Here is a 27,191-nt window from a genome sequence, read left to right on the forward strand (position 1 = left end):
CGGCTGAAAGCAGTGCTAGCAGGAGAGAAGGGATGAAAATCAAGGTTTTTCTTGTTTTTTTTGTTTAAATTAAAGTTCGGAGTCACCTCCCGCCTCCCACCCCTCCCCACCCCCTGCGCGCCCCCGCCCGCCCGCTTGAAGAGAAATACTCACCCAACTCCCGTGATGCCTGCTCTCAGCACCGGCAGCTCGTCCTGTGTGAGCGGTCAGGTGGTACCGCTCATTAAGGTGATGAATATGCGATGACTGTGACTGAAGGTGGATGGCATCTGAGGACAAGTTCTACTCTCTGCATTATTAGTCATTTGATAGCTGTATTCACAAGGCATTAGGGAAGCTGCGTTATTTGCCTTATTATTAGAATTGACATAGGGGCTTCTGCTGTGTCAGCCTATGAAAGCAATAAAACATCATTCATTTTTCTTAGTGCCAACTATCACATGTATGAACTTTTTAATTTCCACAGAAACAAACTCCATGTTTTCAGCCCATGACACCTCTGGTAGTTTGTCTTGCTTCCAGTAGGTGGCAGTGCACTGCAGGTCAGCAGTTCTGTGATATAAAGGCGGTGGCATTACGAAAAAAAAGCAAATACTTCTGTTTCATTTGGTCGCTTGGTGCAAGTTTCCACAAACCAATAACGGCTGTAAGAAGCACTATGTAAAATAAGGTGACAATTTTGTTCAAAGGGAATCTGTCACCAGGTTTTTGCTCCCCCATCTGAGAGCAGCATGACGCAGGGGCAGAGACCCTGAATCCAGTGATGTGTCACTTACTGGGCTTTTGTCTCTGCTGCAGATCTACCAGTTGTCTGAATGCTGACCTTTGTGTAAATACTCAATATGGAAAGAGTTTTTAGGCACCAATTGTAACAATATTGTGTCTATGCTTAGAAACAGTTTACATGGCAATCAAGAATAAAAAGAATAGCAGCACTCACCTGATCCTTATAGATGCATAATTTTTAATCCATTACAAAACGTGACATCATTGTATGTGGAGGTGCGGGTGTTTAGGAGAGGTTTAAAGATGGTGCAAGAGACCTGACAGATCCCGAGGGATCCATTCACTATAATGAGGCAGCAGAGTTACTAGGGACTCCGTCTGGCCTCTGTTCAGCAGTGTTCTTCTTTTCAGAAGTGCACAAAACTGTGGCCGACGGCACTTTTTTGCAATCCTAAAAAGACGAACACTGCTGGATCACAGGTTACATGGCATCCACGGTGCCTATATCTGCCTCATTATAGGGAATTTTCCGCCAGAGGTTATGTCTGAATCACATATTTCAGAGATTTACATGGAAACCCCTGAATAAGCACTCAGTGCAGAGCACAGGATAAATGTGCACCGAGCCTTACTGCGATCTTTGGGAGGCAGAATTAAAAATTCAACAGCAGGTGAAGAATTGGTTTTATTTATTTTTTTATAACTGATTTGGCAATTTTATTCTTCAAGTCGGTGCGATTTCAGATACCAGATTTATACCGGGTTTTTATGTTTGGCAGCTGTCACACACTAAAAGACACTTTTTTTGGAAAAAATAGTTTTTGTTTTTGTATCACCACATTTTGAGAGCTATAATTTTTACATATTTCGGCCGACAGAGTCATGTGAGGGCTTGTTTTTTGCGAGACAAGTTGTTATTGGTACCATATTCGTGCGCATGATATTTTTTGATCGCTTTCTACTACAATTTTTGGGAGGCAGAATGAACAATAACCAGCAATTCATAATTTTTTTTTGTTGGGGGGGGAGTTTATGTTGTTCCGTGTGTGGTAAAATTGATAAGGCAGTTTTATTCTTCGGGACAGTATGAATACAGCAATACTTCATTTTTTTATGCTTTGGTGCTTTTACACAATAAAAACTATTTAACAGAAAAAGTAATTATTTTATCATCGCTTTATTCTGAGAGCTATAACTTTTTTTTTTCTGCTGATGGAGCTGTATGGTGGCTAGATTGTTGTGGGACAAGATGACGTTTTCAGCGGTACCATGTTTATTTATATTCCTCTTTTTTATCATGTTTTATTCCACTTTTTATTCAGCGGTATGATGATAAAGCATTGTTTTTGTCTTGTTTTTATTTATTTTTTATGGTGTTAACTGAAGGGGTTAACTAGTGGGTCAGTTTTATAGGTTGGGTCGTTATGGACGCAGTGATACCAAATATGTGGATCTTTATTGTTTTAATTTTTTTTCATACAAATATTTATTTATAGATGCAATATCTTTTTATCACTATTATTTTATATATATATATATATATATATATATATATATATATATATATATTGTAACAAAACACTCCGAGATCGCCTTTGCTGGGGTCAAAGGTCACGTGGTTTGTGCATTAAACTCTGAGGCGACAGCAGGTTTCCAAGTAGACTGACCTCAGGTCAGGTTTATTAAAGTGAAAGCAAATACAGAAAACAAAACATAAAAATAAATCCTTGCCTGTTCGGCGCTAACTATACAAATACGTTCCTATCTAACAACTGGGGGGCTTCTCCCACCCAGCTAACATTACACAGTGCATGAGCACAGCTCCCACTCACGTTTGTCTCACACAGACAGGCATTCTGTGTGCCCCAGGCTGACACCTGAAACCTCCAGCTGGTCAGCCTTTATTCCTGCACTTATTAACCCCTCGGTATCCTGAAGATACTGAGCGGCTTAATTCACATAGGACAAATACCTGGGCGAGATATACCTGCCCCCGACTACCAGACCGACATGACTCTTACAATATATATATATATATATATATATATATATATATATATATATATATATATATATATATATATATATATGTATATATATATATATTTTACAATTATTTTTTAAAAATTGTCTTACTTTTTTTTACTTTGTCCCACTATGTGACAATCATTTTTTCCAGGCTGATCGATTGTACACCGTGTTCCATATTATTATGCAAATTGGATTTAAGTGTCATAAAGATTGAATTGCTTTGTTTTTCAAATAAACTCGTGGATGGCATTGTGTCTCAGGGCTCAATGGAACAATGAAATCAATCTTAAACACATGTGATAATTAGTTTTCCAGGTGATTCTAATTAAAGGAAAACTACTTAAAAATGATGTTCCACATTATTAAGCAGGCTAAGCATGAGAAAGAAAAAAGATCTCTCTGCTGCCGAAAAGCATCAAATAGTGCAATGCCTTGGTCAAGTGATAAAAACATTAGATATTTCCCGAAAACGTAAGCGTGATCATCGTACTGTTAAGAGATTTGTGGCTGATTCTGAGCACAGACGTGTTCGCGCTGATAAAGGCATAATGAGTAAGATTTCTGCCAGGCAAGGTCATCAGATTAAGAGAGCAGCTGCTAAAAAGCCATTACAAAGCAGCAAACAGATATTTGAAGCTGCTGGTACCTCTGGAGTCCCTCGAACCTCAAGGTGTAGGATCCTTCAAAGGCTTGCTTTGGTTCATAAACCTACTATTCGGCCACCCCTAAACAGTGTTCACAAGCAGAAACGGTTGCAGTGGGCCCAAACATACATGAAGACTAATTTTCAAACAGTCCTGTTTACTGATGCGTGTCAAGCAACCCTGGATGGTCCAGATGGATGGAGTAGTGGATGGTTGGTGGATGGTCACCATGTTCCAACAAGGCTGCAACAACAGCAAGGAGGTGGAGGAGTCATGTTTTGGGCCAGAATCGTAGGGAAACAGCTGGTAGGGCCCTTTAAGGTTCCTGAAGGTGTGAAAATGACCTCTGCAAGGTATATAGAGTTTCTGACTGCCAACTTTCTTCCATGGTATAAAAAGCAGAAACGTGCCTTCAGGAGCAAAATCAACTTCATGCATGACAATGCACCATCTCATGCTGCAAAGAATACCTTTGAGTCATTGGCTGCTATGGGCATAAAAGGAGATAAACTCATGGTGTGGCCATTATCTTCCCCTGACCTCAACCCTATAGAGAACCATTGGAGCAGGGCCAGACTGACCATCGGGCATTTCTGGCAAATACCAGAAGGGCCGGTGGCAGTCGTGGGCCGCTCGCCAGCGCTGACTCCCCCCCCGCCAGCGCCGCCGCATTCAACTATACCGGCGTCTATGACGCCAGTACAGTTGAATGCAATGATGGAGGAGAAAGCGTCTGCTGTCGCTCCCTCTCCCATCGTTCCCCGCTCTGCCTCTGACACTGCGGGTGCGCGATGACGTCATATCATCGCGCACCTGCTGTGTGGCCGGGCAGACTGCAGCTGCTGAGACTGGAGCTGAGAGCAGCGTGGGCACGAGGAGAGGTGAGGAGAGTGCTTTTTTTTTAATATATCAATGAGTGATAACTGGATTGTGGGGCTATTGGGGGGGCTGTATTACATTCTATGGGGGCTGTGCTGTATTACATTCTATGGGGGGGATTTATTACATTCTATGGGGGCTGGCTGCACTACATTCAATGGGGGCTGGGCTGCATTACATTCTATGGGGGCTGTGCTGCATTACATTCTATGGGGGCTGTGCTGCATTACATTCTATGGGGGATGGCTGCATTACATTCTGTGGGATCTGGCTGCATTACATTCTATGTGGGCTGGCTGCATTATATTCTATGTGGGCTGGCTGCATTACATTCTATGGGGGCTGGCTGCATTACATTCTATGGAGAGCTGTATTACATTCTATGGGGGAGGGTGGTATTACATTCTATGGGGGCTGTATTACATTCTATGGGGCTACATTATATTCTATGGAGCCTGGATTGTATTCTATGGGGAGGTGGGCTGTATTATTCTATGGGGGGCTGTATTACATTCTATGGGGTGCTGTATTATATTCTATAGAGGGGCTACATTATATTCTATGGGGGGCTGCATTATGCTCTATGAGGGGGCTACCATATATTATATATGCAGGGGCTGCATTCAGGGCCGGCTCCAGGTTTTTGAGGGCCCAGGGCGAAAAAGTCTCAGTGGGCCCCCCTCTTTAACACATACCATGATTCATGATGCATAGATACAGCAGAGAAATATAGCACAGCCAAGCAGCATATAACACAGCCCACGTAGTATATAACAGCCCACGTAGTATATATCACAGACCACATAGTATATAGCAAAGCCACGTAGTATATAACACAGCCACATAGTCTATAGCACAGGCCACATAGTATATAGCACAGCCCACGTAGTATATAACACAGCCCATGCAGTAGATAACACAGCCACCCACGTATATAACACAGCCACCCACGTAGTATATAGCACAGACCCGGGCCGTGACGTAGTATATAACACAGCCCACGTACGTAGTATATAATTCAGCCAGCCATTTAGTATATACAGTCTAGGACTACAAGTCCCAGCATTGCTAACATACCATATTGTTGCACAAGTCCCAGACAGAGAGTGAGACAGTACTGTCTGTCTTGCAACTTGCACAGAGCAGAGAGCAGGCATGATGATCCACTCCCAGGCTCACAGCAGGCTGCATCCCCCCGCTCCTGCAATGCGTTGGGACCACCAGGAAATTGGAAGGAAGACTCACTCACTCTTCATCACTCACTGCTTCACTTCGCTGTTGCTTCCGTTGTGGACACAGGCAGGGACAGGGACCGGGTGCACCATCCGTGCACCTGACTGCAGTGCTGCTCCTGCCTCCTGCTGATCTGTCTGCTTGGCGCTGCGCCTGCGCTGCCCCTGGACGCCTGGCCCTGGACGGTGGAGGATGTGGATGACAGCAGCAGCCGGATCTCTTCTCTGAGCTCTTAGGATGATGAGCTCTCACCCGACCGGAAGTGACAGGACAGACGGCCCGGAAGTGACTCTGTGTATCCATGGTGACGGTCCTGGAGCTGGAGGGGAGTATTCCTGCAGCTGCGCAGCAGGGCGGTGATGATGGATGTGCTCCGGTCCTGGCTGGGAGACTGTCTGTCATGCTGTGTCACGCAACAGCACAGCGTCAGCGGGGCCCCCCCAGGAGCGCATAGCGGCATAAGTGTGTCTGTGTGGAGTGTGTGAGTGTACAGTACTACTTGTTGTGAACCAACGCTACTACCGTAAATGGGCCCCCCCGTCTCGCCAGGGCCCCGGCACTTGCCCGGGTACGCCGGGTGCTGACACCGGCCCTGGCTGCATTATACTATATGAGGGGGCTGCATTATAATCTCTGGGAGTTACATTATACTCTGGGGGCTACAATATATTCTGTGGGGTGGCTGCATTATACTCTGGGGTGGCATCATTATACTATATGTGGGCTGCATTATACTGTATCGAGGACTATGGGGAATACATTATACTATATGAAGAACTATGGGGTGCATTATACTATGGGAAGTTAATTGTACTACATGGATGACAATGGCGGTGCAATACACTATATGGAGCACTATGAGGAATGTATTATACTATTTGGAGGACTGAGAAGTGTATTATACTATATGGAGGACTATGGCAGTACATTATACTATATGGAGGACTGAGGAGTGTATTTTAATATATGGAGGACTATGAGGTGTATATTATACTATATGGAGGACTGAGGAGTGTATTATACTATATGGAGGACGGAGGAGTGTATTATACTATATGGAGGACTGAGGAGTGTATTATACTATATGGAGGGCTGAGCAGTGTATTTTAATATATGGAGGACTATGAGGCGTGTATTATACTATATGGAGGACTGAGGAGTGTATTATACTATATGGACGACTGAGGAGTGTATTATACTATATGGACGACTGAGGAGTGTATTATACTATATGGAGGACTGAGGTGCACATTATAATATATGGAGGACTATGGGGTGTATTATACTAAACAAGCAATATGCTGCCTATTCATCGAGTGATTGGATTGTTTATTTGGGAACAGAAATCCTTGTTCTCAGCAGCACATCGCCGGTGTAAACTGTAGATGTGCTGCTGATAACATGATACTGTATGGGGACAGATTGATCTGATTGTGATTGTTCTGTTCTCTTCATTCTTTCTCAGTTTGTGTAAAGAGGCCGGGAAACAAGCGAACAACTTAACTATTGTCGATCACACTCGTTTAGTGGCCTGAGATCAGCGCATGTACAGCAGAAATGCTTCGTAGAGAGACCAGGCAAGGATGATGACAGTTGTAGTTAGCACCCAGCGCCTGGGAATAGCGCTAACTACTGCTTTTCCCAGCCGCCAAAGCATTTAATTCTGGTATGTGTAATGATTTTTAGGGTTGATGTCAGCTGTGTAATGTCAGCTGCCATCAATCCCTGGTGTAAGTAATGGAGAGGTGTCTATCAGACACCCTCACTACTAGCCCAGACCTGGTGAGATCCAGCGACTCTGAAGAGCGGTGACGGTAGTCACAATACCGCTCTTCAGTCACCGAACTCAGCGCAAGACCTGGAATATCTAAAGAGCTGATGTCACCGCTTTTCAGTGTCACCGGGTCTCGTTCTGCGCAGCGGAACCAAAAGTGGCTAAAGGCAAAGTTTATGGAGCATCAGAATGAGGTTCCATAGCCTTTGGTCGTCTCAATCCCTTCATTATCTACGAGATCCAGTTATGTAGGTAAAGTAGCGGCTTTTCTTGGTACTGCAACTAAAAGCAATAAATAGGACCGAGCTGTAATGCTGGATACCGCTGTGATTATATGTTATATAGTCGTGTTACACTCCCCTCACTTCTTGTAACCTACAAGTGTACAAAGATATTATACAGTCACCATGTGACAAGTGGGCCTGTGTGACTTCAAATGCCAGGGCTGAATTTTAGTCCCAGTCCGGCCCTGCTTTGGAGTATCATCAAGCAAAAGATCTATGAGGGTGTGAGGCAGTTCACATCAAAACAGCATCTCTGGGAGGCTATTCTGACTTCATGCAAAGAAATACAAGCAGAAACTCTCCAAAAACTCACAAGTTCAATGGATGCAAGAATTGTGAAGGTGACATCAAAGAAGGGTCCTATGTTAACATGTAACTTGGCCTGTTAGGAGGTTTTGGAGTTAAATAGCTTATTTTGTTCAGTGAATGTGAACTCCTAATGCTGCAAATTCCACAAATGAGCATTTTCAGTTCTTTAAAACATATCAAATGTTTAGAAATTCTACTGTGCCTAATAATTTGTAACAGTGCATTTTGAGTTTTTATTCATTTTGGAGATTATACTGTTATTATTGGGAGGTTTCTTCAATAAAATTCGATGTATACTCTAACAGGTGATGACTTTTATTGGACTGACCGTCATTTGCACCGACCATTTAGGAAAATCCGAGAAAAATATAATTTGCATAATAATTTGGAACATGGTGTATAGTATGGGGGTGCTGTAGCATCTCCATGCTGTACAAACTGTCAGCTCTTTCAGCTCTGCACTGACAGACAAGCTTGTTCATCATGCACTGCACATGATCAAGCAACTTTCCTTAGCTCTGGTGACCTGGATATCGTCATGACAATATTGGGTCACCATGGCAACGATCGGGACCCCGCATCACTCAACGGGGTCTCCGATCCAAAGGCAGAGGGGCTGTCAGACCTCTGCCGGCTCCCGGAATGCTGCGATCGCATTCGATCACAGCATTCAGGGGATTAAAGTGGCGGGAGCGGTGCGTGACCTCTTCTGGCACTTAGTGCCGAGTGCCAGCTGTCAGAATCAGCTGACACCCGGCAGTGATCGCTCACGCACCACCCGTGTGAGCAAGCGATCGTGATGACGTAATAATCCGTCCCTTGTCAAGTAGGCCCAGGGCACATGGACAGAATATTACATTAGATGTCACAAAGGGGTTAATAACCTCAGAGATAGCAGCCCAGGCTATAAGTGCTGGAATTTCTGAAAGTGGCGCTCATCAAGATGTTTGGAAATTTTTTCCATTTTTCATCATTTGTAAATCAGTAACAAGTCTGTCTATCCTGTGATTTCCAACACGACTTTTCCTTCTTTGTGTAGCAATTTCAATGTTGAGGAGTGTGCACATACAGCTGGTCAAATAAGTATTGAACACCTCACCAATTATCTAAGGATCGTATTTTTTGGACTATAAGACGCACTTTCCCCCAAAATTTGTTAAGAAAATGGGGGTGCATCGTATTGTCCGAATGTAGCTTATTAGCAAAGGCAGCAGTGGTGGAGCGGGGTCACAGGAGGCAGGGTCACTGCTGGAGGAAGCCGGCGAAGGCAGGACTGGGGCAATGCTGTGGGCCCTGAGTTATGAGGAGGGGGCATCCTGGCAGTGCGGGGCAGCGGTCCCTGGACTTCAAGAAAATATCTGCGTTGAGGCAGTGGCAGTGTCCCTGCTCTGTGCATTGATTTCCTGGTGGTGGTCTTCAGGAAAATGGCCACCGGGCGAAGGCAGCACATGCACAGATTTAGATCTCAGCTCATCATTGAGATCAGCAATGGAGTCTTGTGTGGTGAACGTGCATACAGGCCATGGAGGTTGAGTGCATACTTATAGTTTTCTCTGAAACATTTATACCTGCTGATTCCAGATCTTTCTGTAGTTCTCCACAGGTGCTCCTTGGCTCTTGGACAACTCTTCTGATAAACTTTTTCACTCCTCTGTCTGAAATCTTGCAGGGAGCACCTGGTTATGGCCAGTTTATGGTGAAATTATGTTTTTCCCACTTCCAGATTATGGCCCCAACAGTGCTCACAATAAGCTTCAGTAGTTTAGAAATTCTTCTGTAATCAATGCCATCAGAATGTTTTGCAACAATAAAGTTGCAAAGGTCTTGAGACAGCTCACTGGCTTTATCCATCATGAGATGTTTCTTGTGTGTCCCCTTAGTAATGAGACAACTTTTTATAGGCCATCAGTGGAAAAAGCTGATGTTATTTGTCACTAAGTACCAGGATTGCTAATTACTGATAGATTTCAGCTGGTGTCATTACTTTCCATGTCTTTTTGCACTCCTCTTTCTTCATATGTTCAATACTTTCTCCCTGTGTCATTTCTCATTATTACACGTAACTTAATTTATAGACATCTATGACTTGATTTCTTTGCTTGTGTTGATTGGATGGGTTGTTCCATACATCTGGTGAGAACTTCATGTCAATAGCACCTAATAAATTTACTTAGGAAACTGGTGATGTGTTCAATACTTATTTCACCCAGTGTATGTGTATATGTATATACAGTGCCTTGCGAAAGTATTCGGCCCCCTGGAACTTTTCAGCCTTTTCCCACATATCATGCTTCAAACATAAAGACACCAACTGTAAATTTTTGGTGAAGAATCAACAACAAATGGAACACAATTGTGAAGTTGAATGAAATTTATTGGTTATTTTAAATTTCATTTTTGAATTTCTATAAAAATTTAAAATAGCCAATAAATTTCGTTCAACTTCACAATCGTGTTCCACTTGTTGTTGATTCTTCACCAAAAATTTATATTTGGTTTCTTTATGTTTGAAGCATGATATGTGGGAAAAGATTGAAAAGTTCCTGGGAGCCGAATACTTTTGCAAGGCACTGTATATATACACTTTTACATATTACATAAAAATAATTCACATATTTGTTTATTTTGAAAGCAGTCATAAAGAATAAGACATATCGACCACTTGGCGTATAGCAAATCGCTGCAATTAACACACTGGCATTCCCACTAACTGCAAAATAAGAATATGTCTATGGAAGCAATACCTTGATTTAGACTTCCAGGACTGTGGGATAGTAAGAAAGAAAGTCAATTGATTGAAATTAGTATCACATGGGCTTTTAAATTAAGAACATTGATTGAAAATATTGATGAATTGTTATCAGTTGGTACAGTGGGGAAAAAAGTATTTAGTCAGCCACCAATTGTGCAAGTTCTCCTATTTAAAAATATGAGAGAGGCCTGTAATTGACATCATAGGTAGACCACAACTATGAGAGTCAAAATGAGAAAACAAATCCAGAAAATCACCTTGTCTGATTTGGCAAGATTTATTTTGCAAATTATGGTGGAAAATAAGTATTAGGTCATTAACAAAAGTTCATCTCAATATTTTGTTATATATCCTTTGTTGGCAATGACAGATGCCAAACGTTTTCACAAGGTTGGCACACACGGTTGGTGGTATGTTGGCCCATTCCTCCATGCAGATCTCCTCTATAGAAGTGATGTTTTGGGCCTGTCGCTGGGCAACACAGACTTTCAACTCCCTCCAAAGGTTTTCTATGTGGTTGAGATGTGGAGACCGGCTAGGCCACTCCAGGACCTTCATATGCTTCTTACGAAGCCACTCCGTCGTTGCCCTGGAGGTGTGCTTTAGATCATTATCATGCTGAAAGACCCATCCATGTTTCATTTTCAATGCCCTTGCTGATGGAAGGGGGTTTGCACTCAAAATCTCACGAAACATGACCCCATTCATTCTTTCATGTACACGGATCAGTCGTCCTGGTCCCTTTGCAGAGAAACAGCCCCAAAGCATGATGTTGCCACCCCCATGCTTCACAGTAGGTATGGTGTTCTTTGGATGCAACTCAGCATTCTGTCTCCTCCAAACATGACAAGTTTTGTTTCTACCAGTTCTACTTTGGTTTCATTAGACCATATGACATTCTCCCAATACTCTTCTGGATAATACAAATGCTCTCTACCAAACCAGGGGGACACGATTAGCACTGCAGGATCTGAGTCTCTGGCAGGCATAGTGTGTTACTGATGGTAGCCTTTGTTACGGTGGTCCCAGCTCTATACAGGTCATTCACTAGGTCCCCCCGTGTTATTCTGGGATTTTTGCTCACTGTTCTTGTGATCATTTTGTCCCCACGGGGTGAGATCTTGCGTGGAGCCCTAGATCGAGGGAGATTATCAATGGTCTTGTATGTCTTCCAATTTCTTATAATTGCTCCCACAGTTGATTTCATCATACCAAGCTGCTTGCCTACTGCAGATTCAGTCTTCCCAGCCTGGTGCAGGGCTACAATTTTGTTTCTGGTGTCCTTCAACAGCTCTTTGGTCTTCACCATAGTGGAGTTTGGAGTGTGACTGTTTGCGGTTGTGGACAGGAGTCTTTTATACCGATAACAGGTTCAAACAGATGCCATGACTACAGGAAATGAGTGGAGGACAGAGGAGCCGCTTAAAGAAGAAGTTACAGGTCTGTGAGAGCCAGAAATCTTGAATGTTTTTAGGTGACCAAATACTTATTTTCTACCATAATTTGCAAAATAAATCTTGCAAAATCAGACAAGGTGATTTTCTGGATTTGTTTTCTCATTTTGACTCACATAGTTGTGGTCTACCTATGATGTCAATTACAGGACTCTCTCATCTTTTTAAGTGGGAGAACTTGCACAATTGGTGGCTGACTAAATACTTTTTCCCCACTGTATATGGGGCTCAAGTTCAATACTCACTTTCCCCAAAAAAAATAGTTAAGTATTTTCCATCCATCAGATCATAGTGTGGGAAGATTGTTTTGTATCTGTGAACATACTTTACCTTTGATGTTCCTGGCAGCTCATAGCAGCTCATAGCAGGGAGCTCATGGTACAAGCTGAAATCCAAGGGTGTATATATTATAAAGGTGGCACATGCAGTTGCTTTTGGACTCATTATATGAGGGTCATGCTGTAATAGGGTTGTAACTTGGAGGGACATTTCTCTTTACTTTAATACATGTATTTGGGGTTAGAAATAATTTTTGCCATTAGGTTTCATAAAAATTGTTGTAGCGTTTTACCCTTAATGACTCCTTTTTTTCCCTGCACATACAACTTTGATGTGGTGTATGGTCATAAATCACATAAAAGGTTCCATAAAACTGTCCCTTAAGACTGTCAGATTGACCTCGCCGATGGATTTGCTGTTAACTCATCCTGTAGCCAGCAACAGACAGTACAACTTAGGGGCTATAGGAGGCTAATGGTGCATCATTTTTAAAGGGGTTGGCCAGGATTTTTTTTTTAATAGGGTCATACAAACTAACAGGCAGATAGTTGCTAATCTGATCTCTGCTGGCACAGGTCGGTCACACATCGCTCCTGTGGCTTCAGGTGACATCACTTCGGCAGAGCAGCGGCTTTTCTTCCGCTCTGCTCTGTTGACAGATCGTGACGGTCGACATCATTCTGATTGACAGCTGGTCCTCCGTTGCCTCACTGTGGGGACCCAGCTGCCAATCAGAATGATAATGCCAGTCACGTACTATCAACAGAGCAGAGCAGAAGAAGAAGAGCTGCTCTGTTGATGTGAAGCAGCTGAACTGCCAGCAGGAGCGGTCGGTCGGTGACAGCTCTGTTCCGAAGTCTGGTAGAATAGACAGGTAATTGCCAGTGTTAGCAGTTACCTGTCTGTTAGTTTTTAAGCCCATAGTAAAAAAAAAATAGTCTTGGATAAACCATTTAAGGAAACCCAAATACAAAAAATATTTTAGCCCAAATACATGCATTCAATAAAAAAAATAGTGTCCCCAAAAGTTGACAATTCCTTTAACTAGCCTTTTCCTATGGATTGTATGAATTTTGAATTGTATAGGTTCTCCTTTTTCCCACTTATAAGTCTGTTTTTCTTACCATCCAGCTCCTGTTACTGAGTGGAACCACCATGATATTGCTTTAAGGATTGAAACATTTGTATACATGATTTTTAATAAAAACAAAAAAACAAAATTCACAAGACAAATAATTAAAAAATGTACTTTATGGTGCAACAGTCAAAGCCATAAGAAACTATTCTGTAACATACAACATAACATACAATCACAGACATGCTAACTCCACATGGAATAGACACAGGACCAGATTTACTGATAGGCGCTGACCAGTAAGTAAACCCAGTTCTGTTTGCCCGTCATAGTTTCCTTGTTGATGGATACAGCTATAGTCCATTTTTCTTGACCGTGCAGCTGAGCATATTATTCCATGCTTCTACTACTCAAGATCATCATTCATTATGGCATTCAGCAGATTTCTCTTCTTTCTTTGAAGCCCCCATGTACATGTTTGGAAATCTCAAAAATCGTACGAGAGCATTTAGAAAGCCATAGGCAACGGCATGCAATTGTGTGGCATTATCTTGCCAGAAATAGCAATATATCAGTATATTCTAACATATAACAACAGCACCATATAATCTAACATTGCTATAGAAAAATAAAGTCTGATTGTTCACAATCTATCTGGATACAGTAAGAAGAAGCTACCACTGGACCAGATGACAAAATATTTCCGACATACGAGTCCATGCCGTGACCATCCTCTGCATAGCTATAGTGTACGTTATATACAAGTCTTCACCATCAATCTATAGATTACTTCCTTGCAGCCTTCATAGTTCTCTGTGTCAAAATGAACCAATCTGCATTTATTGAGTGCACATACTCTGAATACCATATATTGTATAAAAACATATCTCGGCAGATTCTCACAATAATTCGTCACTGAATTGGGCATGTAAAGCAATCTGTAAATTTACATCCCTCCCTAGAGGAGCTGCCAACAGCATTTACGGGTGTAAGTAAAAGTCTACATCTCCTTCTGCCCAAAATGGGCTTTGACTCTACACCTCTGTTCTCCAGGAGGCTATTGTGCCAAATCTCTGGATATTAGGCACTGGACACCATGGGCAGGGTATTTTCGGTCCAAGTTTGATCCAACAAAACTTCGGATTGCACCCAGACCAATGTTATTCTATGGGGCCGTGCACATGCACATGTCTGATTTCTTCAGAGACTGTCCAAAGAAGAAGTCACTGCATGCCTGAGTTTGATCTGATATTTGGATCAGCCAAGCAAGTCAATGAGTGCCTGGAAAATATTGGACTGGACTCGGAAGACATGTTGCAGATTTGAAACTTGCATCGCAGATCAGTTTATTTCTGGAAATCCCACACATTTTACTGGAACTGTTAGGGTATGTGTCCACGTTCAGGAAACGCTGCGTGTTTGACGCTGCTTAGAGCCGCAGCGTCAAACACGCAGCGTCCAGATGTTACAGCATAGTGGAGGGGATTTTATGAAATCCTGTCTCCACTATGCGTGATAACACGCACCCGGCGGCCCTGCGATTCCAGACATGCGGCGCGTCTTTTTAGAACGCAGCATGTCTGTTTACCTTGCGGCGACGCACACAGGGCCCTATGTGTGGGGTGCGATGATTCCGGATGTGTGCAATGAACACATCCTGCATCATCGCGTCTACAGAAGGGGGCAGAGCTTTGGGCGGAGCGGGTTTTCCGCTCCGTCCAAAGCGCTAGCCATCCTCAACGTGGACTCGTACCCTAAGATGCTGCGTTTTTGTGCAGTAAAAAAAAAAACGCAGAGTCAAAAAATGATTTTGGATACTTAACCTAAAGCATTGGACTATAAGGCTATGTGCACACGTCCGGAAAGTATGCAGAAATTTCCTGAAAAAATTCTGAGGTTTTCCGCAGGAATTCTGCATGCGTTTTTGTTGCGTTTTTATCGCGTATTTTGGGCGTATTTTGAGCGTTTTTTGTGCGGATTTTTCACATTTTTTTCCGAGGTTCCCAATGCAATAATACAGTGGAAAATCCGCTTAAAATCCGCAAAATTAATGAACATGCTGCGTATTTTTCCGCATGCATTTTTTTTGCAGAAAAAAACACAACATGTGCACAAAAATTGCGGAAACCATTAAAAATGATGGGATGCTTAATGTATGCATTTTTTATGTGCAAAAAATGCCAAAAATCCGTGAATAATCCGGAACGTGTGCACATACCCTAAATCAGTGGAAAAAAACAACCCTAGAGACTGTTGAGTGAAGTGGTATTTTCAACTTGGACATTAATAGCATAGATGCAGGTCCCAACTTTGGGAAAAACGCTTCTGTGGACAATGACTGTTTGTTCGGCTGTTTTCATAACTTTTTTTTTATATATCTTTTACTATATTATATAAAAACAGGCAAAGCTGACAATACAGTCATAGCCGTCCTCTAATCAAAAAAGATCCACAGAACTAGAATATCACCAAACCACTTACAAAAGTGCGGAGATATGCCACGTACGAGAAATTTGAATATATATTTTGATATATTTGCATCTCTTATTGAGTCTTATTGAGTATTGACTTCAAATTCAGAGGTCTGTAATGAACAGTAAGATGCACCATCACCTTTTCTACATTATATGGCAAATTATATATGAAAATGAGGTTATTATAGTTGTGAAATGGAGTTCACATAAAATTTGCATAAACTAATTCATATTTTAACTTAGCACCTATTCATATGCATTGGTGATTACTCATATAACAGAGGCATGATATTGTCCCTACAAAGCTTTGACCAAAGCCGGAAACAACTTGCATTGAGGCAATTTCTTTTAAGACACCTTATGTGAGAGGTCTTGTATGTACGTCTGCTATATCTGTTTTCAAGATGATTCATCTCTAGCCCTCCTAAAATCTCTGGTCACCAGAATTCTGGAGTAAAACTGTTTGAAATATTCAATTTTTCTTGCACCATTTGTAGTTGAGAAGACATTTTGCAACTTTTTGCATTTTTATGCTAGTCTTCACCAGCTCCACCAATTTGTGGGGGATGTGGGAGTTTAGCCGGGATGGACGCAGTCTGACTAATTCATCATAACTTAAATCACAAAAGTGGTAGCAGGAAGCTGTTGATCTGTGCTGCTGGTGCTGTCATTCCAATAAAAATCTAGAAGACGGTCTAGAGGATGGTCAATGTGATTTTTAATCTCAACACATTTCGAAGATAGCGAACGTCTTCCTCTATGACTGTGGTTCTACTGGAAAAGAAGCTTGCTAACTTCAAAACGCGTTGAGATTAAAAACCAGACAGACCATCCTCCACAGTCTTCTGGATTTTTACTGGAATTACAGCACCAGCAGCGCCGATCACAAGCTTCGTCCTACCACTTGATAACCACATTGGAGCCTCCAACCTGTTTGTGTTGCAGCAGCTGGAATTATTGATCTTTAAACCCTTAAGGTACCGTCACATTAAGCGACGCTGCTGCGATATCGACAACGATGCCGATCGCTGCAGCGTCGTTGTGTGGTCGCTGGAGAGCTGTCACACAGACAGCTCTCCAGCGACCAACGATGCCGAAGTCCCCGGGTAACCAGGGTAAACATCGGGTTACTAAGCGCAGGGCCGCACTTAGTAACCCGATGTTTACCCTGGTTACCATTGTAAATGTAAAAAAAAAACAGTACATACTCACCTTCTGATGTCCGTCAGGTCCCTGGCCATCTGCTTCCCGCACTGACTGTGAGCGCCGGCCATAAAGTAAAAGCAGAGCACAGCGGTGACGTCACCGCTGTGCTGTGCTTTACGGCCGGTTCAAATGGGTATTATCAGATAATTTACTCTGGGAGGTGTACTTCTCCCTGTATGATGCTGACCAATCAAAAGTAGGCAGCAATATGCAAAGGAAAGAAGGACACCCCTCTCCACCATAACTTATGGCAGATTTCTCAGTGTGAGATTTAAGGATACAGCGATGATTTCCTGGTCTAACATGCTGCATGAGTCAGTGAGGGGGGAGAAAGAAGCACAGCGGGTTTTAGTTGTGTCACTTTACGGTTGTGAATTCTGCTCTTGGGCTCCCTCCGGTGGTTGTTGGTGGTAGTGCAGTTGTCTTGGGGTTGTAATCTGGGCAGGTGTTTCTGCTGATTGCAGCTCTATTAGGTATTTAGGTGTGCAGGATCCATGAGTCTGTGCCAGTTGTCCATTGTACTTGGAGGGATTGCATCTCTCTCTGGCTCCTCATGCCCTGCTGCTAATTCATCTAAGATAAGTGTCTGGTTTTTTGTCTCTGTGCACACATGCAGTGTGCTTTGCAATTCAGTGCAATTTATTGTGTTTTTGTCCAGCTTAGACTTTGTTTGGATTTTTCAGTCATGCTGGATTCTCAGGAGATGCAGATATACTTTCTATGTCTTTAGTTAGATGTGGAATATTTGTACTATCTGCTGTGGATATTTTTAGGATTTTAATACTGACCGCTTAGAATTCTGTCCTATCCTTTTCTATTTAGCTAGAAGTGCCTCTTTTGCTAAATCCTGTTTTTCCGCCTGCGTGTGTCTTTGCTCTTATACTCACAGTCAATATTTGTGGGGGGCTGCCTATTCTTTGGGGTTCTGCTCTGAGGCAAGATAGAATTCCCAATTCCATCTATAGGGGTATTTAGTCCTCCGGCTGTGTCGAGATGTCTAGGACGTGTTAGGTACATCCCACGGCTACTTCTAGTTGCGGTGTTAGTTTAGGGTTTGTGGTCAGTACAGGTACCACCTACTCCTGAGAAAGTCTCTCATGTGGCTCCAAGGTTACCAGATCATAACACTTTACAAAACCTTCTATCAGTTCTCATGATCACTGAGTATGTCAGTCATTACACTTACGTCTGCTGTACTCAAACAACATGTAATCGGTTTGCAGTGAGAACAGATCTGTCATTACAGGAGAAGCCTGCCTATTATGGATTGCTCCTGTCTGAGATGTCATAACCACCCTGATCTCACTACTGATTACAAATTAAGCACAACAGAGAAAAGGCAGGCAGGCTGTGTAGAGGGAGGCGCAGTACAGCAAAGGCGACCGTGCTATGAGAGGAAGAGAGTTGATAGACAGGTTTATAATGTGACACAACTAAACTCACCTGCACTTCCACTCCCCCCCTCCTTGCAATGAGTCATGCAAAAGGCCACAGCTGTATCCTTAAATCTCACACATTGAGAAACTTGCCCTAAGCTATAGTGGGGGCATGTTCTTTCCATTGGATGTCACTCTGCTCATGATAGATCAGCATCATACAGGGAGAAGAAGTACATGACAAAAGTGAAAACTGTCTGATAACACCTGCTTGGACTTAAAAAAAAAATGTTAACTCAACAGAAAAGCAACAGTAAAAAAGGAAAAAAAACGTAAGTCTGCTCTGCAGCCACCATTACATCCTGTGTCCAGTTCAACATGAAAAATTTGGCACATCGTGCTCTACCACATCTTTCCACAAGATGGGCATGCAAAACGTCAATCTTGATAAATTGGGGCCAATATGTATAGAGTATTATAGTTATATTTTCTCATTCTATACATATGGAAGCCAATGGTTTTGGAACAAAAGTAAATATACAATCAGAAGGCAATATTTTAAAATCTAACAAGGAACCTAATAAGTAATTTCATGATACAAAGGGTAGCATAAACTAGAGCCTGGTAGCACAATTGCAACCAGGTATGTTTTTCTCTCAAACATTTCGGAATTTCAGAGTTTAAAGATTCAAACAGAGATGATAGGGAGAGAAGAGACTAGTCCAGGGCTTTTCCCCACTCTAGAGGATTGACAGGTATTTTACATGTGTATATATAGGGAAAGACCCATCAATTACCTAGAGTGGTGCTGGGAAAAGCTGGCCAGATCTATACTGTATACACAGTATATTTTTTTCTGAAACTTTGTAAGGCAAGCAACTTTATAGCTATTAGTAGCTAATGATCAAGTAGTCAACATTCACTTCTCTTCTGTGTATTTTTTCACGTCCTTCAGAAATCTTTCATTTTTTACAAGTAAAGACACAAGTTTCCTTATCTACTCAGGTATTTAGGTCTTGTTGTGTGCCATAAATTTGGGAAATCCAATTTTATACAATACGTAATTTTGAATAATCTATTCCAGTAAAATTAGTAGCCAAAATGTTTATCAAGACACATCTTGTGCTCTTCTATCTGGATTCTTTCGGAACTTTCAAAACACATTATGAAACTATATCCCAGATCGCTCTTCCTCTCAGATATTCCTTGGTAATATTTGCGGTTTGCTAATTCTCTAACATCAACTCATAATTATTGCATTTTGTGTATTTTAGAGGTTAAAAAAGTATGAAAATAATGCGATACAATGTAATATGTTCTTCCTAAAGATATATAATGACAATCATCCAAGATAATCCAAGACAATCATCTGCCCACGTTCAAGAACTTTGGTGAAGTGCATATCCTTCTTAGTTTGGGCCCTCCTTTACTTAATGCTTTCCGTGTACTTTTTGTATAATGTTGCACATTCTACAAATAATTGTGAACATATTTTCACCATATATTTAAAGGTCCATTTATTGGAGTGGAATTTAACCAGTAAAGTTGGCCAGAAACATGAGATATTTACGTGCAGACGACCGGCAGACACGGCTTATTTTCATACCATCTGCTGTTGTGCCTGCCACTACGGACATGAGATTATCAAATGATCTAACCACATTAAAGCCGGCCATACACTGGTGATGACTGTTGGCTGAATGATGTTTCGGCTGAATGATCTAAGCTGACTGTCCCGTACACAGAAGCGCTTGTTTGGCTGGTATTCCTGGAGATAAGACACTGATTGGCACATCGGCTGGCGGGTTATCTCAGGGAGAACAATGTAATCTGCAGTCCAAAACTGGACATGTGTGATCAACATCTCTCCTGACCATCAGTCATCCGGTGCCACCATACACATTAGACAGTCCGCCAAACATATTGATATCAACAGGTTCAACCAACATTAGCCTAATATCTATGCGGCCCTTTAAAAGGATCTACAGAAAACTTAATGTCTACCTTTGGGGATCTTTTATTATTTTTTTAACTTAAATGCATGTATTTTTGGCTAAAACTAATTTTTACATTGTTTGCCTTGTATAGCCTCAGTATTGCACTGTATTGCAGGCTGCAGAATGGGTTAATGGAGTATCCATCAGTGGAGATCCTTCTAAGGATTCAATGGGAGAGTTTCTAACATCCTTATATGTCTTTTATGAGCTCCTCCCAGGTGATTTACAGCCACAGACTACATGAACTTGAATGTGCGGGACAACAAAGCACCTAAAGGAGCCAAATGGTGCAAAATTTATGAAGAAATGAATTACCCAAATTAATTTTGGTCCCAAAGACATGAATGTAATTAAACAAAATAAAAAAAATGTATGCTCACTATACACTTAAATTGGTTAAACACTTTAGACTTATGTTTGCCTGACGGGCTAATGTCGACCGGTTCGGCCAATGGACTTATATGTATTTGAGATGGGGATCCGGCCGACTGATGGTTGGGAGAGATATCGATCAGACATGTCCGATTTCGGACTGACGATTGCATTGTTCTCCATGAGATAAGCCACCGGCCGATGCCATTTGGCGTGTTTCTCATAGGTAACACAGGAGCACCCGGCTGAACGAGCGTTTATGTGTTTGGTGGAGTCAGTTGAGATGGCTGTCCGCCAAACGATCTATCGGCTGACAGCCATCTAGTAGCCATCTATTGTGTGTGACCATAGCTTTCGACTGAACAAGCGATCAAGATGCCAGACACCTCTCCTATCATGGTCAGGACTCCCCCCCACCACCACCCATACCCATTAAATAGCCAACAATCTCATGTCTAGGGCACCCTTAAAAGTGCACAAACACATTCAGTAGCTGTCAGCTGATCAAGCTATTCTTTCAGACCTCGCCATACACCTTAATGCTTTATTTGTCCATGCAGGCATAAAAAAGGATAGGGCATGTTAAATTTCAACATGCCCAATCCATTTTTTTCCTGTATAGTCTGAACAACGTCAACCATACATGAAATGCTCAATCGTCTGATGATCTAGGGCAGTGATCCCAAACCTTTCTAACATTAAGTGCCACATTCAGCTCTGAGAGATGGTTGCGAGCCACATCTAGAGCCCTCTAAGCAGTGACATCCTGCCCGCCTCACCTACAGTAGTGATACTGAGTGCCCGCCATTACTAGTATAATGACAATTACAGATTACCAGTAGAAATCACTCAGAGACAATATGCTCTCCTCCCTTACAGGCAGAATTCTCATATCTAGGGGTTCCCACCTTGCCCTGCTCAGTGCGGAGGGAGTGCTTGATGCAAGAATACCGTCACATCTAGCTTTGAACAACTCTCTAACTGGCATAATCCTTTCAACACCTTAAAATGTTATACTTGGCGTGGGGGTAATAGGCTATGTGCATCCAGATTTTTTCTTCTATGCAGGACCACTCAGAAATGTCACCATCTGGAGACCTTGTCTTTATAGCTGTTTGCTAGACCTGGTGCTAATGTACCAAGCTGGCAGATAGCTGTGAGCCACATTGGCTCCCGAGCCACAGGTTGGGGACCCTTATTTAAAGAACATCATTAGGTCTGACAGTCTAATGTGTATGACTACTCTAAAACCCTTGCAGATACTTTCACAAGGAGGTTTCCATGCAAGAAGAGCGATGTATACAGAGGTTTCTGGTTCTACATCCTTCCTGACGATGTACAATGAGCACAGGGAAAAACCGGGCATCGTGGTAAGTGGGTGGATTTTCGTTAACTGCCAGTTGGCTAGAATAAGAGTAGCAACGATCATCTTGACAAACACGCTCTGCTAAACTACTGCTACGGCTCCTCCAAAGTCCTGTCCTGTGAGATCCATGTAGCTGGCACAGAGAGAAGCGGCTGGTGCTGAGAGATAGGTGAGATCGACCTCCACTGCAACTGTGCATAGCATGGCGAGAGAAGATTGATGAACTGCTGGATGCCCTATTGCAGTCTTCACACCCACGCAAAACACCACTGTAACCGCAAGCAGAGAAGCCATTGCATAGTGACGCATCTGTGAGGTCCATCAGCACCGCCTCGGAGTAGCTTGGAATCAGTTGACGGTTGGTGCAAATGTGCCATTCCAGTTCTGTACTGTCCAGGGTACTGACCCGTGGCATTCTGAATCTGTATATAGGCTCCTCCGGCACGGCTTGTGGTGTGTACTCCATCCCTAAGAGTTTCTCAATGTGATAATGAACATGAGCAGTCCTATATTCAATAAAAACCCTTAATGGCCATGATAACATGAGCAAGGCAGCTGCCCAGAAAGCATAGTGCGAGATGTACCATGGTAGTTGTTCTAGGTTGACGTAGGCAATGACCAACTCTTTAAAATCCACATTTTTTAATTGCATTCCTTCCCTTGCTTCCATATAGTCATCTAGGCCTTCAATCTCGGTGAAGAACCTGGCACGTTGCGTGAGATATGAGTTTTCTGACTCCAGGTTGGCAAAGCTGAAGCACTTGGTGAACTTTAATTTGGTGGCCGGATGGCGATCCAGATCTAACAACTCTTTGGAAATGTCTTTTATCCCACAGTGTGTGTATTCAAACTCTGCTTCGGCCACATGAGTGTTAACACGCTCGTGGTAGACCTGAGTAGTTGTATAGGCATCACCATGGCGGTAGCGTGTAACTTGTCTGGTGCGTCTAACAAAGTGGTAGCTAATGGCTTTCCACCAGATGCATGGTGTGGCTTGGCGCATACGCTGTATCTGATCATGCACACTACTAACATCAGCTTTATGTTGAAGTTCACTTCTGGCGTGACAGTGCCAACATTCCACCAGGTAGACCACATAGAGCATTGCTAGGAAGGCCAAGGGAATATAAACATATCCATCTGAGCAAGGACTACCATGGTAGATCATGGACCTTCCCTTTAGTGAGCTGTCGAAACTGAGTTTAGTAACACTTGTGACCTGGCACCAGGTGACAGCACAAAGGCAAACAAGCATAAGGATTGACAGAAGGAGACATTTCCAGTGGGAGTCCCGACACATGGAGGCACTCAATGACTGCTTCTCAGGACGTTGCTGTAAGTGGTAAAAAGAAAAAAAAAAGAGAGGAGAGGACAAATGAGAATAGATCATTAAAGTATAAATACAATAGTATACAGGTATAAAAATATATATATATAAGCGTAAACAGTCTAAACGTAGAGAAATGGTTCCTACCATCCATTACTTAAAATAGGTATTATAATTTTACACTGTATGTGGGTGCCAGTCCTGCTGATAATCATGACTTGACATGGAAGTGCCGCAACTCCTTTTCCTTACCACCTGTTACTATTCGTTGACTTCCGATATCTATCAATAGGCCATTCTAGCAGAAAGGGCATTATGCGCGTAAATTAAAAGGGAATGTGTCGGTGGGATCAACCATTCTAAGCTGTCTATATAGACATGTAGGTAATAGAAAGTTGAATAAAATGATACCTTGATATCTGCGATCCGATGTTTTATTCCAGAGAAATTTATGTTTTTCTTAATATGTAAATGAACTGTTAAGATCTACGGGCCGGACATGGATCTCCCTGAGAATCTGCCTTAGAGCATTTATCAAATGATTAGGTGTGAGATATGTAATCAAGAGAGCAGACTGTCAGTCATTACATGTCTCACACTGGTGATGCCCCTTTCATGTTAAATAAGCTCCGGAGGCAGATTCTCAGGGAGATCTATGCCCGGCCCATAGTTCTTGACAACTCATTTACATATAAGAAAAACTCTGATTTCTTTGGAATAAAACATCAGATAACGGATATCAAGGTATCATTTTATTCAGCTTTCTATGAACTACATGCTCATATAGACTGCTTAGGAGGATTGATCCTATTGACAGATTCCATTTACTTAAATTTAATTGCAATTAAAGCTACGCTCACACATACATTTTGTCATTCTGTTTGCTCCATTTTTAGGCACAAATTAATTTAATGTAAAAAAAACAGATTTATTGCATAGGTTATGCCAATGGAAACAGTGTGCTCCCAATTGATTAAATCCTCAATTCTGACACATAATGGAACCCAGGCTGACCCTAATCAGTGGGGTCTTCCTGCTTTCATTTGCATCTGTTGGATTTGTTTTTTACATTACTTCAGGAAAACAGACAAACTTAAAATGTACACTCACCGGCCACTTTATTAGGTACACCTGTCCAACTTCTTGTTAACACTTAATTTCTAATCAGCCAATCACATGGCGGCAACTCAGTGCATTTAGGCATGTAGACATGGTCAAGACAATCTCCTGCAGTTCAAACCGAGCATCAGTATGGGGAAGAAAGGTGATTTGAGTGCCTTTGAACGTGGCATGGTTGTTGGTGCCAGAAGGGCTGGTCTGAGTATTTCAGAAACTGCTGATCTACTGGGATTTTCACGCACAACCATCTCTAGGGTTTACAGAGAATGGTCCGAAAAAGAAAAAAAATCCAGTGAGCGGCAGTTCTGTGGGCGGAAATGCCTTCTTGATGCCAGAGGTCAGAGGAGAATGGGCAGACTGGTTCGAGCTGATAGAAAGGCAACAGTGACTCAAATCGCCACCCGTTACAACCAATGTAGGCCTAAGAGCATCTCTGAACGCACAGTGCGTCGAACTTTGAGGCAGATGGGCTACAGCAGCAGAAGACCACACCGGGTACCACTCCTTTCAGCTAAGAACGGGAAACTGAGGCTACAATTTGTACAAGCTCATCGAAATTGGACAGTAGAAGATTGGAAAAACGTTGCTTGGCCTGATGAGTCTCGATTTCTGCTGCAACATTCGGATGGTAGGGTCAGAATTTGGCGTAAACAACATGAAAGCATGGATCCATCCTGCCTTGTATGGAGCATCTTTGGGATGTGCAGCCGACAAATCTGCGGCAACTGTGTGATGCCATCATGTCAATATGGACCAAAATCTCTGAGGAATGCTTCCAGCACCTTGTTGAATCTATGCCATGAAGAATTGAGGCAGTTCTGAAGGCAAAAGGGGGTCCAACCCGTTACTAGCATGGTGTACCTAATAAAGTGGCCGGTGAGTGTAAGTGTGAACACAGCTTAAATTCTGCAAAGCAAGACCCTTCTCCTGTATTTACTGTGTTCACAGGCAGAATATGGCTGTGTAACAAAGCCGGCATCTGGGATGGGCTCAACTTTGGTCCAGGGGTTAAAGGGTTATTTTTGAAAAAATCAAGTTATTCCCTATCCATGGTCTCTGATAACATACTGATCCTGGGAACAGTGCTCTGCAGTCCAGTTGAGTGTAGTTTCACATGTTCATCCTCTGCTCCATTCATTTTGTATGGGACTACTGCAGAGCCCCATTATCGGACTACCAGAGCCCAGATCTCAGATCCAATGCAATGGATAGAGAATATCTTTGTTTTGGGTTTTTTGTGAATAACATTAAATTCTGCTAATTTATTTTTATATATTCCTCTGCATAAAACGTATGGTATTTCGTTATTACATTCATTATTGTAATGTTATATCTTTTTTTTTTCAATAAAAAGTCATTTTTGGATGCTTCCCTAAGATTTGTAAAATATCCTTTTGTGAAAATGAATGTTTTACATGATTGGTCTGCAAATAAATACTATCCTCCAGACCAGTGTCTGATAAAATGGAAAGTGCAGCTATTTTTCAGATCTCTCTGTTCAGAAAAAAAAATACAAACTTGCTCCCAAGTGGTCTATGGAGTCTACCCATCCTATAATGTTATGACATTTCATTCTAGGACTATGTGGTCATGTAGAAGGGGGAAGTCTTCATGAGACATCTCACAATATTTTGTGGACCTGTCTGGTCCACAAGAAGCAAGTAGCTGATAACTAGTGATGAAAGAGCGGGCTGGGATAAGGTGTTATCTGAGCATGCTTAGGTGCTAGCAGAGTGACTTCGGCGTGCTCGAATAATGTGTTTGAGTCCCCGTGGCTGCATGGCTCGTGGCTGATAGATATCTGCAACACATGCAGGGATTACAGAGGCATGTTTGCTGATCACTGCTGATAATAGTATAAAGCAGGGAGTTAATTCTTAATAAACATCACTTTATTATTGTGTAAGGGTACCGTCACACATTGAAATTTTCATCGCTGCGACGGCACGATCCGTGACGTCGCAGCGATCGTATGAATATCGCTCCAGCGTCATAGACTGCGGTCACACGTTGCAATCACGGCGCTGGAGCGATGCCGAAGTCCCCGGGTAACCAGGGTAAACATCGGGTAACTAAGCGCAGGGCCGCGCTTAGTAACCCGATGTTTACCCTGGTTACCAGCGTAAACGTAAAAAAACAAACAGTACATACTCACCCGTCGGTGTCCTTCAGGTCCCTTGCCGTCTGCTTCCTGCTCTGAGTGAGCCGTACAGTGAGAGCAGATCGCAGCACTGCTGTGATCTGCTCTCACTTTCCGGCCGGCACTCAGAGCAGGAAGCAGACGGCAAGGGACCTGAAGGACACCGACGGGTGAGTATGTACTGTTTGTTTTTTTACGTTTACGCTTGTAACCAGGGTAAACATCGGGTTACTAAGCGCGGCCCTGCGCTTAGTTACCCGATGTTTACCCTGGTTACAAGCGAAGACATCGCTGGATCGCTGTCACACACAACGATCCAGCGATGTCAGCGGGTGATCAAGCGACGAAAGAAAGTTCCATACGATCTGCTACGA

General features: G+C 42.6%; 1 protein-coding gene across 1 annotated transcript in view; it reads right to left on the reverse strand.

Annotated features, from left to right (window-relative positions):
* Positions 1-13,526: 13,526 nt before the first annotated feature.
* The window catches only part of LOC143775707 (transmembrane protein 151B), a 99,443-nt gene continuing 85,778 nt past the window's right edge, over positions 13,527-27,191 (reverse strand). The window contains exon 2 of the mRNA XM_077264169.1: positions 13,527-23,564. Within this exon, the coding sequence (XP_077120284.1) occupies positions 22,131-23,564 (1,434 nt within the window). The 3' untranslated portion in view covers positions 13,527-22,130. The remainder of the gene's footprint in view (positions 23,565-27,191) is intronic.

The sequence above is a fragment of the Ranitomeya variabilis genome, chromosome 1, assembly GCF_051348905.1.
Source record: "Ranitomeya variabilis isolate aRanVar5 chromosome 1, aRanVar5.hap1, whole genome shotgun sequence".
In the NCBI taxonomy this organism is placed as follows: domain Eukaryota; kingdom Metazoa; phylum Chordata; class Amphibia; order Anura; family Dendrobatidae; genus Ranitomeya; species Ranitomeya variabilis.